The following is a 15,910-nucleotide window of genomic DNA, read 5'->3' on the forward strand; positions in this document are numbered from 1 at the left end:
CTGGAAGAAGATGGCACCCACACCCCAATACAGATCCAGCCCTGAGACAAAGGAAGCCTGGAATCTGCAAGATTTCACGTAGCAGCTCTGTGCCCCTTTTGTTTCCCACACTCTTCCCTTTCAAAACCTTGCTGAGGGTCTTGAACCTCTGAGCCAGTTTACAACTAAACTGTCTCCCAGGTTGTGCTTCCTGATAATAAAGCTTATCAACATCAGAAACTTAAGTCCTTTATTCCAGGCAAAAGAGTGGCCATTTCTGATTGCCAGTTTCACTTTGAGATCCCAGTTTATCCAGGGCTGTCCTATTAGACGTCCCTCTTTGGACAAACGCTTGCACTTTGTCTTCTTCCCCTTTCAAAACAATAAAACAGGGGCTAAAAAATTAAACACAAACCAATACATGTGATAAAGTTTCATAAAACTAAATATATACACATACAAATGAGTACAATAAAACTGGACCAATCCAAGTATGATTGTCAGGTTTTATCGATGTTACTATACTGTTGTGATATTGTACAGTAGTTCTGCAAGATGTTAACACTGGGAGAAACTGAGGAAAGGGTGCCAGGGAGCTCTCTGTATTATCCCTTACAACTGCATTATCTACAATTAAACCAATAAAATTTCCCTCCAAACAAAGAGAATTAAAAAGGACGTATGTAAAATTATACATGTATCTGTTTGGTGCATAGAGAGATGTATGAAAGGATGGTCACCAAATTGTTAGCAGTTGTTAACACTCGGATGGTAAGTCTTGGGGTAACTTCTCTGAATCATTGTTAGTTCAGGGTCCCATCATTACCATGATCCTCTTCACAATTTTTATGGCTACATCCCGGGACTCAAGTTCACAACTCTGGACCCTCAGGAGCACTCAGGTGGGACAGATGAAGGAGAGGAGTAAGTCCACTTCATTGCGGATGATGAGCGGCCCCGGGTGGATTTTGTCTGGCAGGGCCAGGCTGGAGGTCATTTCCCAGGCATCCACAAAGGCCACACGGAGGTCAGCAAAGGCAGCTCTCAGGAGCCGGTTCAACTGGAGGGTGAACCAGTCGCTGCCATACACAGACTTGTAGCCAGTGTTGGCCAGTTTGATGACCACAAGAGTGCTGGGTTCCCGGGCCAGCAGGGCGGTCACACCCGCCCGGATCCCTGCCAGTCGTCGCACAAAGATGGACGGAGGGAAGGTGGTGAAGTGAGCTCCAAGGCCCAGCACCACCACGGTGTGGGGGCCCCCGGCCAGGCCCCCCAGCTCCCGGGCCACAGAGTGCAGGGAGGCCACTGGTGTATGGACGGAGCGCAGGGGCCAGCCGTGGGCTCGCCAGTGCAGCACTATGCCCCGAGAGGTCTCCACCGCCATCAGGGGCCCCGTCTGGTATGTGACATGTAGATCCACTGGCTTCAGAGCTGTTGAGAGGATAGAAGTCAGGAGGGATCAGGGGTTAACATAGGGCTGTACACCATCCTGTTGGACAAATAAAAGTTTTACTCCCCACTTTGCTTTCCAGGACACCAGCATTCTGTCCCCAAACCCTAATGCCTCTCTCTCATGTTTTCAAGTTACCAAGGATCTCACTATTATCCATCCAAACTCCTTTTCCGTTTGCTTTAAACTCTTCTATGGCATTGACTTCCCTATGCTGGTTAACCGCTTTTGAAAACCTCCTTCATTTTGCCTTCCACACTACATTATACCATTTTTCTACCTTCCCAGTCATTCTTTGCACAGTTATTTGCTTCATATTATTTTAATTCCACCCTTTTTTCCCTTTTTTATTTGCTTCGTATTTTCTTTGCACTTTGTAAAGGAAGGCATTCCCGAAACTTCCATCATTGTCACCCACTTTTCTTAACCATCTATTTTGTTGGGAATTTATCCACTTCTACATTTACAGTTTTTGTCTTAGAGCTGATGGTTTTCCAATCTTCAATTCCACACTCTGAGTGCCCAATCAACATTTTTTTCTCTAATGTTTCACCATTGCCTTGAACTCAATATGCAGAAATGAATCTATCATCTCTGCACAAGTCATGCTCTCTACTTCTGAAATTTCCCCCACTGCCTTACACCAGTCAGCCATCATCTCTGGTGACTTTCTAGTGTTTTATTCTTTTTTCTCAGCTTTCCATGGGGAAGCCCTTAGTCATATCTGATGCTTCTCTGTGTCTTAATATGAAATCAGATCAATCCACAAGTTCTATTCATTCTTCATTTTTAAGGATTTCTATGTCCAGCTCTTGCATCCCACTTTACTTTGGGCTCTTAATAACTCTCAGCTACATTCACCTAACAATATTCAACAGGTGCAAATTGAGGTGTTGTCTATTTTACAGCCATTGTTCGGAGTACTTTTACATACAATGGTTAAAAAGAGACATAAGTCTTTCCACTTCTGGACCTTTAAGTCTTTTGGGAGAGAGAGCTATTTTCTGATGCAGAAGGGAGGTGGGAAATTTTAAAGGATGGAAAGAAGGTTAGTGTTCTTAGAGCAAAATGAATGACATGAGATGAGGTTAGAGCTATACACAGAGTGAGATCATGCAGTACTTTTTAGATCATGTTAATAATTTTGATTTTTGTTTCAAGAAAACTTGGAGTTCATTGAACACAAGGATTATGATCCTATTTACTTTTTTTAAAAGCTCATGCTCCTTTGTGGAAACCTGCGATAAACAAAGGGGTGCTAAGAAGTGAAACGGGAAACCCAGTTTAAAGGACTTTGAAATAGGTTGGCCAATGGTCCAGGATAGGGAGTAGAAGTAGAGGGAAAAGGATGTGTTCCACATACATTTCTAATGCAATGTAGATAAGATTAGACCATTAATTGGTTGCTGGCATCAAAAAGCAGGAACTGTCAATGAATCCCAGATTTCTGGTTTACGCAGATGGGAGATAATGACACTTATCGGAAGTCCGTTTCAGGAAGTCTGTATTATACCATACTGATAACGAAGGAGAGTGGTCCTGAGGTCAGAATTGTATTAAATATGTGGATATTTGAGAGGCATCCACATGGAGATATTAAGTTGGCAGCTGGATTCAGAAGAGAGGTCTGGGCCAGAAAGACAAATTTGAGATTCATTATAATTACAAATGTTATCAAAGCCATAGGAATGGGCAAGAACACTTGGGAAGATCATAATGAGGGAGTAGAGTAGAGGGTCCAGGATTAACTTCAAAGAACTTCATTATTTGGAGGTGGGGTAGATGATGAAGTGACTGAGAGTGAAAGACCAGAAAAATAAGAGGAAACCAGGTGTAAGTGGCCAAAAAAATAAATGTTTGTATTTGAATGAGTTAGATTTCTTACCTATTCAACTGAGAAAGAAATGCAAGCTTTAAACAACATAGTCTGTTGAAGCTATGAGGAAACACACTCCCTGATATATTGCTGTTGAAAGTGTGAAATGTGGAATTTGGAAAATATCAAACAAATTTACATTTGCATTTGACACATACAACTACTAGCAGTCTTACTTATAGGCTCACCTGAACAAATTGCAAATATCATATTTACAAGTTTATTCACAGTGGCATTGTTTGTATAGCAAACATTTGAACAGGACCAGGTGTCCAGTAATAAGGGACATCCATACAATAAGTCTTGTATAGCCATGAAAAGGAATGTGCTAAGATCCAACAATATGCTGCCTACAAGTGACCAGTTTTAGCCTTTAGGACACAGATAGACTGAAAGTCAAGGGATGGAAAAAGATATTTCATGCAAGTGGTAACCAAAAGAGAACAATGGTGGCTATACTTATATCAGACAGAATGAACTTTTGTCAAAATATGTTATGAGAGAAAAAGAAGCTCACTATATGATATTGAAGTGGTCAATTCATCAAGAGTACATAAAATCATAAATGTATATGCACCCAACGTTGGAGCACATAACTGTTTAAAGTAAATGTTAACAGAACTGAAGTGAGAAACTGACAGCAATACAATAATATTTGGGAACTGCAATACCCCACTTTCAATAATACATGGATTATCCAGAGAGAAAATCAATTTGGAAGCACCAGATTTGAATAGCAGCATAGACAAAAGGCACCTAACAGACATATACAGAACATTTCATCCAACAGTAGTAGAGCACATATTCTCCTCAAGCACACAAGAACATTCTCCAGGATAGATCATATGTTGAGTCACAAAACAAGTCTTAACAAATTTAAGAAGATGGAATTATCTCAAGTATCTTTTCTGACCACCATTGGTAAAAAACTAAAAATCAATAATAGGAGAAATTTTGGAAAATTTATAAATATGTGGAAATTAAACAACACATTCCTGAACAACCAGTGGGTAAAAGAAAAAGTCAAAGGAAAATCAAAAAGCATCTTGAAACAAAGGAAAATGGAAACACAACATACCAAAACTTATATGATTCAGCAAAAGCAGTGCTGAGGGAAATTTATGCAGATAAACACCTACATTAAGAAAAAAGACACATCTCAAATAAACAATCTAATTTCACACCACAAAGAACTAGAAAAAGAAAAAACTAAACTAAACCCAAAGTCAGCAAAGGAAACAAATAATAAAGATTAGAACAGAGATAAATAAAAGAGAGACTAGAAAGGCTGTGAATGGCTCAATGAAACTGAGTGGTTTTTTGCATGATCAACAAAACCGAAAGATCTTTAGATAGACTAGCCAAGAAAAAAGAGGACTCAAATAAAAAAAATTGTAAATTAGAGAGAAAACATTACAACAGATACCACAAAATGCAAAAAGGATCAAGAGACTACTTTGAACAATTATATGCCAACAACTGGAAAACTTAGAAGAAAAGGATAAATTCCTAGAACAGACAACCTACCAAGTTTGAATGATGAAGAAATAGAAACTCTGAACAGACCAATCATGAGTAAAGAGATTGGATCAGCTATCAAAAATTTCCCAACACACAAAATCCCAGGACCAGATGGCTTCATGAATGAATTCTACCAAACATTTAAAGAAGAATTAATGCCAATATTTTTCAAACACTTCCAAAAAAATTTAGAAACTTTCAAACTCCTTTTACCAGGCCAGAATTATCCTCATATGAGAACCACATGAGGTTGCTACCAGAAAAGAAAATTACAGGTCAAAAACCCTGAAGAACACAGATGCACATATCCTTAACAAAATACTGGCAAACTAAATTCAACGGCACATTAAAAGGATCATAGCCCATGATCAAGTGGGATTTACCCCTAGCATGCAAGGATGGTTCAACAGGTGCAAATTGATAAATCTATGTATCATATTAACAGAATGCAGTCTACAAGTCATAAAATCATCTCAATAAATGCAAAAAAGCATCTGATAGAATTCAACACCCTTTTATGACAAAAAACTTCTAACAAATTCGGTATAGAAGGAATGAGCCTCAACAGAATAAAGGTCATGTATGACAAACCCACACTAACATAATACTCAACCATGAGAAGCTGTAAGCTTTTCTTTTAACATCAGGAACAAGACAAGGGTGCCTACTCTTGCTACTTCTATTCAACATAGTACTGGAAATCCTAGCAAGAGGGATTAAGCAAGAAACAGAAATAAAGGCATCCAAATTGGAAAGGAGGAAGTTAAACTGTCTCTATTTGAAGATGACATGAAAAACATACATATATATATATATTTCTATATAATAACTAATAAACAAATTCAGAAAAGTTCCAAGACACAAAATCAACATACAATAGTCAATTGCATTTCGGTACACTATCTAGAAAATAAATTTAGAAAATGATCCCAGCCCACAGTCGCAGCAGCTGCGGAGGTGGGCCAAGACCCGTGAAGTGCCAGGGCTCAGTCTCAGGCCAAGAGGGAAGCACCTACAGTCACAGCAGCTGACGAGGTGAGCCACAACCAGATCCATGTGGCACCAGGATCCAGTCTGAGGCCCTGATGGGGGTGAAGGGAGTATACACAGCCCAGCAGGCCCCAAAGTGAGCCAAGGCCTGCACAGCACCAGGGACTCAGTCTACAGCCATGGAAAGCTGAAATAGGAGCCAAGGTGGTATAATATTGATACTGTGACACCTTTTTCACCACAAGGACAGTTCACCACCACAGTGGCAGCCAGGGCCACTATACAGGCAACTGGCTACACACTTGACTACAATGATATAAGAAGAGTCACCCATAGAGCCTGCAAATAGAGGAGGAAATCTTTATTCTCATAGCCAGCCCCAGAGTAACAGAAGGAGCAAGTTCTCTACCAGATGACCAAACATCAATGAAAAAATAGTAGAACTACAAATAAGCAAGAAGATATGACACCACCAAAGGAATACAGTAATGCTCAAATTCCAGACCCCATAGAACAGGGAATGCTCGAAATGTCTGAAAAGAAATTCTGAGGAATGATCTTAAGAAAGCTGGAAGAAATCAAAGAAGACTCAATTAAAGTACACAAGGAAACAAGAAAAAATATCCAGAATATGAAGAGGCAAATTTACAAAGAGATTAATACCTTACAAAAGAGTGCAGCACAACTCCTAGACACGAAAGATTCATTCAATGAAATAAAAGACACAACAGAGAGTTTAAGCAGCAGACTAGAGCAAGCAGAACAAAGAATTGCAGATCTCAAAGATGGTCTTTTCAAAGTAACCCAGCAGACAAAAAAAGGAAGAAAGAATTAAAAATAATGAAGAAAATCTAAGACAGAGAGCAGACAACCTCGAGTGCTCTAACATTCGAATTGTGGGTATTCCAGAAGGGGAGGAGAAAGGAAAAGGTATTGAAAACCTACTAAAAGAAATAAAAACAGAAAACTTCCTGGGTGTCAGGAGAGATGCAGACCTTCAGATCCAGGAAGCTCAAAGGTCCCCAAACAGATTCAATCCAATAAGATCCTCTCCAAGACACTTTCTAGTCAGATCTGCAAAGCTCAAAGACAAAGACAGAACTCTAAAAGTAGCAAGAAAAATGTGTCAAGTCACCTATAAGGGAATCTTCATCAGACTAACAGCAGACTTCTCAACTGAAACCCTATAAGCCAGAAGAAAGTGGAATTTTATATTCAAAATACAAAAGGAAAAAAATTGCCAGAAAAGAATTCTTTACCCAGCAAGCCTCTCCTTCAGAAATGAGGGAGAAATCGTGTATTTCCCAGAAAAACAAAAATTGTGAAAGTTCACCAACACACTACCAGCTCTGCAAGAAACTCTCAAGGGAGTCCTGCATCTAGAATCTGAATAATGATGATCACTATCATGGGTACACAAGAAAGAGCAAAACCTGTCATTGAAACAAAAATGCCAGTGAGAAAGACTAGGAGGCTAAATGACGCCACCTCAAATTTCCAACTAACATTGAAGAAGAGAAATAAAAGGGGAAGTAATGATCAAAAGATATTTAAAACATCGAAACAAAAAGCAATTAAATGACAGGAATTAAGCAATACCTGCCAATAACTACCCTAAATGTGAATGGATTAACCTCCAAATTCAAAAGGCACATGTTCACTGATTGGATTACAAAGCTAGACCCAAGTATATGCTGTCTTCAAGAGATGCATCTCACCTATAGAGACACACACAGACTAAAAGTGAAGGGATGGAAAAAGATATGCCATGCAAATGAAGACCAAAAATGATCAGGAGTAGTTATTCTTATATCAGATAAAATAGGCTTTAAACCAAAAAACAAAAAGAGACTAAGAAGGCCACTATATAATGAGAAAAGGATCTATCCCGCTAGAAGACATAACAATCATAAACATATATGCACCCAATACTGGAGCATCCAGATACGTAAAGCAAATTCTTAGACCTCAAGAAAAAAATAGGCCATAATTTGTTGATAGTGGGTGACCTGAACACCCCTCTCTCAGTATAGGACAGATCTTCCAGGCAACAAATCAACAAAGAGACACAGGATTTAAACTGTACCTTAGACCAACTGGACCTGGCAGATATACACAGAACATTCCAACCAATATCTAAAGAATATACCTTCTTTTCATCAGCACATGGAACATTTTCCACGATCGACCACACATTAGGTCGCAAATCTAATCTCAGCAAATTTGTAAAACTTGAAATTATTCCAAGTATCTTTTCAGGCCACAATGGACTAAAACTGGAAATCAATAACAAGCAAAACCCTGGAAACTCTACAACTACGTGGAAACTAAACAATAGGCTCCTGCATGACCTATGGGCCCAAGAAGAAATTAAACAGGAAATCAAAAAAATTCTTGAAACCAATGAAAATAACGGTACATAATACTGAAACTAATGGGATACTACAAAAGCAGTACTAAGAGGCAAATTTATTGCAAGAAATGCTTATATCAAAAGAATGGAAAGACTTCAAATAAATGACCTAACACTAAGCCTCAAAAAACTGGAAAAACAACAGCAATCCAATCCTAAAGGTAGGAGATGGAAAGAAATAATGAAGATCAGAGCAGAACTAAATGAAATAGAGACCCCAAAAATGACAGAAAAGATCAACAAAACAAAAAGTTGGTTTTTCAAGAAGATAAATAAGATAGATAAGCCATTAGCTAGGTTAACAGAAAAAATAAGAGAGAAGACCCAAGTAACAAAAATCAGAAATGAAAAGGGAGACATTACAACCAATGCCACAGAAATACAAAGAATCATTAGAGACTATTATAAACAACTGTATGACAACAAATATGAAAACCTGGAAGACATGGATAAGTTTCTGGAAACATAAACTCCCCAGATTGAACCAAGAAGAGATAGAAAATCTGAACAGACCAATAACAAGCGATGAGGTTGAAACAGTAATCAGCAATCTTCCAACAAAAAAAGCCCAAGACGAGATGGCTTTACAGCTAATTCTACCAAACCTTTAAAGGGGAATTAATATCAATTCTCCTCAAACTATTCCAAAAAAATTGAAATAGAAGCCATTCTCCCAAACTCATTCTATGAGGCCAACATTACTCTGATACCAAAACCAGATAAAGACACAATAAAAAAAGAAAATTACAGGACAAGATCCTTGATAAAAATAGATGCAAAAATCCTCAACCAAATATTAGCAATCAGAATACAGCAGCACATCAAAAAAATTATACACCATGATCAAGTGGGATTCATCCCAGGGATGCCAGGATGGTTCAACATACGAAAGTCAATAAATGTGATACACCACGTCAAAAAACTCAAAGACAAAGACCATATGATTGTCTCAATAGACACTGAAAAACATTTGACAAAATTCAACATCCCTTATAAGAAAGACTCTCAACTAATTAGGTATAGAAGGAAAGTATATCAACACAATAAAAGTCTTCTATGACAAGCCCATTGCCAGTATCATTCTGAATGGGAAGAAACTGAAGGCTTTTCCTTTAAGAACAGGAACAAGACAAGGATGCTAACTCTCATCACTTCTATTTAACATAGTACTGGAGGTACTAGCCAGAGCAATCAGGCAAGAGAAAGAAATAAAGTGCATCCAGATGGGAAAAGGTGAAGTCAAACTGTCTTTATTTGCAGATGATATGATACTACATATTGAAAAACCTAAAGACTCTATCAAAAAACTGCAAAAGCTGGTTAATAATTTCAATAACATTGCAGCATACAAAATAAACGGCCCCCAATCAGTTGCATTTATATTCTCCAATAATGAGCTAACAGAAAGAGAAATCATGAAAGTAAGTGCATTTACAACAGTCACACACACAAAAAAAAATACCTAGGAATCAATTTAACTGAGGAGGTGAAAGATCTCTACAATGAGAACTAGAAGCTATTATTGAAAGAAACTGAAGACGACACAAAAAGATCGAAAGACATTCCAAGCTCTCGGGTTGGAATTACTAACATTGTGAAAATGTCTATACTACCCAAAGCAATTTACAGACTCAATAAAATCCCTTCAAAATACCAATGACATTCTTCACAGAAATGGAAAAAATAATCTCAACATTCACATGGAACAACAAAAGAACCCAAGTAGCCAAAACAAAATGAGCAAAAAAAAATAGAGCCAGACTCATAACATTACCTGACTTCAAGTTATACTACAAAGCTATAGTAACCCAAACAGCATGGTACTGGCATAAAAATAGACACAGACTAGTGGAGCAGCATAAACAACCCAGAAATCACCTCTCCGGCTTACAGTCATCTGATATTTGACAAACGCAACAAAAACATACCTTGGGGAAAAGACTGCCTCTTCAATAAGCAGTGCTGGGAAAATTAGATATCCATATGCAGAAGAACGTGACTAGACATACATCTCTCACCATATACTAAAATCAACTCAAAATGGATTAAAGACTTAAGTATAAGATCTGAAACTGTACATTTACTAAGGGAAAATAGAGGTGAAACACTTCAGGAACTAGGTCTCGGTACAGACTTTATGAACATGAGCCCCAAAGCATAAACACCAAAAGAAAAAATAAACAAATGGGAACATATGAAACTCAAAAACTTCTGCACAGCAAAGGAAACAATCCACAGAGTGAAATGACAACCTACCGGGTGGTAGAAATTTTTGCTAACTTTTTGAACATCAATGGTGTTAAAAAGAATTCCACCTATTGTCTGTATTTCCTGAAAATTAGTATTTAGATCTTGAAACGTATTCAAATTCAGATTCCATTTTCAGGGTCAGTGCTTCATAGGTGATGATTGTGTACTTCCATTGGGATTACATAATGTCTGGGTATCTCTACTTTTTGTGATATGAGCATCCATCGATAATTATTACCTAGATCTGTTAATTCACTGGGGGCTACAAAATGGTGATATTCCAGTGTTAATCCTCCTTCTTTATTAGATGGAATATTTGTATAAAGAGAAATTTCCCCTCACCAATCATTTGGTTATATAAGACAGGATAAAGGTTTTTCTCCCTCTATTTATCAATTTTTGAAATAAAAAGTTGATTGCCTACAATTTACCAAAATGTTATTGTTATAAATTTGCGGATTTAATCATGTCCACTGTGTTTCAATCCACTGCAGTTATTATCTGTGTTGATGTTCAGAATTTTCTGGTGTTTGTTTTTTGATTTTTGCAGGGGTTCTTTGCTTTTTTCTCTAGTGCAAATCTCTTCGAGGCAGCTTTTAAGTTCTTTTAACACAACCTTTGTCACCTATGAAGTTCAAGGGATCTTTAACTTCATTCAGTGGTTTCATTGATACTTGTAAAGTGGTTTTCTAATTTGAAATTACTTCTTTTTAAAAATATGGCCAGGTACAGCAATTAAGTAATTGTGTTCATACTGTTACATTTTCAGTGTGAGAGAAATGAGACTCAAATATAAATTCAAATAAATAAATACAGACACTAATTTTAAAATAACTTAGAAATATCAATATGAATTCATGATTTTTAGTTTATGTACCTATCTGTCATTTATCCATAGCTTCCATCTGCTCAATGGCCTAGAAGCAAGGTTACTCGATAACAATGAGCACTCACAGTGTCCAGATATTCATTTCTAATTCCCCACAAATTCTTGGAGAACCAACAAATTCCAAGTCTGGGGCAAAACAGGTACAAAGTGAGCCTGGGACACCTTGAGCCAGAAGTCAAGGAGGTTTCCTCAATTTGGATTTATATCAAAAAGGTCACAGAAGCCAACTTGGCAGAAATTGTGAAAACTGGAATATTAGAGAAAACACTGATTATACTAATTTAATTACACCAAATATATAACAATCCATGTGCTCATAATGACAGTCAGAAAAAGACAAAATCATTTGTCACCATTTGAAGCAACTGGTAAGCCAGCTCTTTCCTTTGTAAGTTGGTAATTAAAGGGAAATAACTGAATGTTTTTCTTGCTTCCAGGAGGAACTTTATTTCAAACTAAGCTTTTAGCCCCAATCTGTGAAAGAAAGCACTATTTTACAAAAGAAGGCAAGCTAATAAATGTAGAAGGAACAAAATACTTAGAAAAATCAACATTTTGTTACCTTTCTAAAATGATTGATTCAGGCCATACTTATCACTTGTGTTAAAATAATAAGGAACATGGTTAATGGGAATTATTTTAGAGTTAATATTTGTCACAAAAAAATTACCACATCGATACCTTGCTGGTCTCAAGGGAAAAAACAGAAGCGCACCATGCAGGGACCAGCATTTTATCCCCTGATCCAGTCACTATTATCATCACTGATGATAGACAATCAGGCGTCACACATCTCCCAATGTCTTGCAAATAGAATTTACACCATCACTTATGCTAAAGCTTAAATTAAGTCTATCTAAATTACAGGATACAGGAAACACAAGAAATATAGGACAAATTAAGTTTTTCCATATGGAAGCAATCAGAAAAATCCAGAAGTTGGAACATTTGATAACAAAACTAGTCCTGCCTCCTCCATAGATAAGAGTAAAGAAAAGAACGAACTAGTCTCTATTTAAAGAAAACAAGGGGCAAAACAACCAGGTCCTGGAATGGATCTGGGCTTCAAAAACACAATTCCATCTTTTATATTTACCCAAAGGAGGTTAAAATTTAAAAATTTATCTGTGTAAACCTAGGGCTGGGTCTGGAGCTCACAGAACCCCTCAAGCCCATTGTCTAGACTGGGTCACAAAACCTTCATATGAAGATCTACCAGCTAGGTAACAGGAGAAAGTTCCTTGGAGACCTAGGTAAAGAGATAAGAAGATTTATTCAGCACACAGGCATTTAAGAGCTAGGCAGTCCAAAGAAAAACTGAGCAGCTGCCAGCAAAGTAGACATGTTCTATTTTTAGACAAAAGCTCTGCAGACCAGTAGTTCAGAGCCACTGCCTGGCACACTGAAGAACACAAAAGAATAGCAACAAGCTAAAAATACAGGGCATACATGCCCACTAACTCCACCCCCCCACAATTTGTTTACAAAGAATGTGCTGCACCACACCCAACTGGACCTGATGAGAGGGGGCCTGACCAAGCTACTCTATTTTCCTCCCAATGTGCACACAAAAACCTGCACATGGATGTTTATACCTGCTTTATTCATAATTGCCAAAACTTGCAAACAACCAAGATGTCCTTCAATAGGTGAATGGATAAACAAAATATGGTACATCCAGACAACATAATATTATTCAGGGCTAAAAACAAATGAGCCACCAACCCATGAAAAAAACATAGAGGAGCATTCGATATATATTATTATGCAAAACAAGTCAATCTGAAAAGGCTGCATATTGTATGATTCCACCTGTATGACATTCTGGAAAAGGCAAAACTATGGAGACAGTAAAAAGATCAGCAATTCCCAGGGGTTGGGGGATAGGGAAGGGACAAGAAGGGGAGCACAGAGGATTTTTAGAGCAGTGAAAATACTTTGTATGATACTGTAATGGCAGATCCATGTCACTATTCATTTATCCAAACCTATAGAGTGCAAAACCGAGAGTGAACCCTAATGGAAACTATGAATTCTGGATGATTATGAAGGCTGATAACAATGTGGCAATGTAAGTTCATCAGTTGTAACAAATATACCACTCTTATGGGGTACGCTTTTAATGCGGGAGGCTATGCATGTGTGGGGCAGGAGGTGTATGGGAAATCTCTGCACTTTCCTCTCAATTTTGCTGTGAACCTAAAGTTGCTCTTAAAAAAAAACTCTTTTTAAGAATACAATTCTATAGGTTGTTGAGGGACAACTAAGGACATTTGTTTATGAATTGTATATTAGATTTAAGGAATTATTATTCACTTTCTTAGGTATGATCATCTTATTTTGGTTATATGTAAAAAAGACATTATTCTTTGAAAAAAATTTGCACAGGAATATTTAGGGAGAAACATCGTGATGTCTGCCATTCACTCTCACACACTTAAGCACATGAAAATGAACTAAGAGGCAACATGCTTATCTGCTGATTGGAATGGGATGGAAATAACTGTTGAGAGAGAAGATGATTTAGGAAGGAGAGAGGGAAATTGTTAAAGACATGTCCTTGAATAGGTAAAAGGTAGTGAGATCTAGTGTCTAAGTGGGAGGGCAGTTTGTAGATAAGAAAATGGAGAGTTAACTTCCAGAAACAGGTGGGAAAACAGAGTAAACAACTGGTGCAGATGCTGGTAGGTGAGAAAATTTGGTGGTGAAAGTCTGTGGAATTTCACCTCCAATTCCTTAGTTTGGTTCAAGAAAATAGAGTGGCAAAGTGGGACTAGGATAGTGGCTCTCAGACTTCAGAAGGCAGCAGCATTCCCTGGAGGAGGGCTTGTCAACACAGGCTGCTGGGGAACAGACAGTCTTTTGAACAAAAGGTGCTGGGAAAACTGGACATCCACATGCAAGAGAGTGAAATCAAACCTTTATCTTACACCATATACAAAAATCAACTCTAAATGGGTTAAAGACCTAAATGTAAGACCTGAAACCATAAAACTCCTGGAAGAAAACAGGGAAAAAACTCTTTGACAATGATCTCACCAATGATTTTTTGGATAGGACACAGAAAGCACAGGCAACAAAAGTAAGCATAAAGTGGGACTACATCAAATAAAAAAGCTTCTGCACAAGAAAAGAAATAATCAACAAAACAAGAACGTGATCTACAGAATGAGAGAAAATGTTTGCAAACCATACATCTGTTAAGGGGCTAACATCTAGAATATATAAGAATGTTATACAATTCATAGCCAAAACAATAAAATAAAATAAAATAAACCCATTCAGAGATAGACAAAGAACCTGAATTCATACTTCTCCAAAAAAGACACAAAAATGGCCAAAAGGATATGAAAAGATGCTCAACATCACCAATCATCAGAGATATGAAAATCAAAACCACAATGAGATGTCACCTCACACCTGTTAGGAAGGCACTTGTCAAAAACACAAGAGATAGCAAGTGTGGGCAAGGCTGTGGAGAAGAGGGAACCCAAGTACACTGTTGGTGGGAGTGTAGATTGGTGCAGACTTTATGGGAAACAGTATGGAGATTCTTAAAGAAATTAAAAATAGATGTACCATATGACCCAGAAATCCCTCTTCTGGGTACATATCAAAGAGAAGTGAAATGACTATTTCCTAAAGATATCTGCACTCCCATTTTTATTATGGCATTATTCACAATAGCCAAGATATGGAAACAAGGGACGTGTTCATCAAAAGATGAATGGATAAAGACATACAATGGAAAGTTATCCAGCCTTAAAGAAGAAAGTAATCCTGCATTTGCCACAACATGGATGAACCTAGAGGACTTCATGCTAAGTGAAATCATCCAGACACGGAAAGACAAATATTACATTATCTCACCTATATGTGGACACTTAAGATAAAACAAAAAACGAACACATAGAAACAGAGTAGAATAGTGCTTGCCATGGGGTGGAAAATGGGAAGATGTCAGTCAAAGGGGACAAAGTTGCAGTTGGGTAAGATGAATAAGTCTAGAGATCTAATGCACAACATGAAGACTATAGTTAATAATACTGTTTTCTACTGGAAGTTTGCTAAGACAGTAGACTTTAGGTACCCGTATACACACACACACAAAAGAAAAGCAACTGAGTGACATGATGGATATATTAATTTTCTTGAATGTAGTAATCACTTCACTATGCATACCTACATCAAGTGATGTGCTTTAAATATGTACAATAAAAACAAAACAAAAAACACACAGACTACTGGGCCACGCCACCTCATTTCTGATTCAGTAGGTCTAGGGTGGGGCCTGAGACAAGCAACCAGGTGATGCGGATGCTGGGGTCTGGGGACCGCTTTTGAGACCCACTGTGATTACTGAGCCTCATCAAGGCTCCCTTAAGGTTTGAGGTCACGCAGGAAAAGTGAGAGCAGTCAGCATGGCGGAATGTTATTCTCCAGCTGTGTTCAGCTGCTCAGGTGTAGTTGCAAAGGAGGCGGGGGCTGAATGAACCAGAGATTATCACCAAGAGTTTCAAATAGCTGAGTCCTTCTTATCAT

The 15,910-nt window shown here is 37.8% G+C and overlaps 1 protein-coding gene across 1 annotated transcript in view; it reads right to left on the bottom strand.

Moving 5' to 3' along the window:
* Positions 1–877: 877 nt before the first annotated feature.
* Positions 878–15,910, bottom strand: part of LOC134372487 (NXPE family member 3-like) — a 28,685-nt gene continuing 13,652 nt past the window's right edge. Inside the window, exon 5 of the mRNA XM_063089973.1 lies at positions 878–1,410. Coding sequence (XP_062946043.1) covers positions 878–1,410 — 533 coding nt within the window. The remainder of the gene's footprint in view (positions 1,411–15,910) is intronic.

This window comes from Cynocephalus volans, chromosome 3, assembly GCF_027409185.1.
Source record: "Cynocephalus volans isolate mCynVol1 chromosome 3, mCynVol1.pri, whole genome shotgun sequence".
NCBI classification, from domain to species: Eukaryota; Metazoa; Chordata; class Mammalia; order Dermoptera; family Cynocephalidae; genus Cynocephalus; species Cynocephalus volans.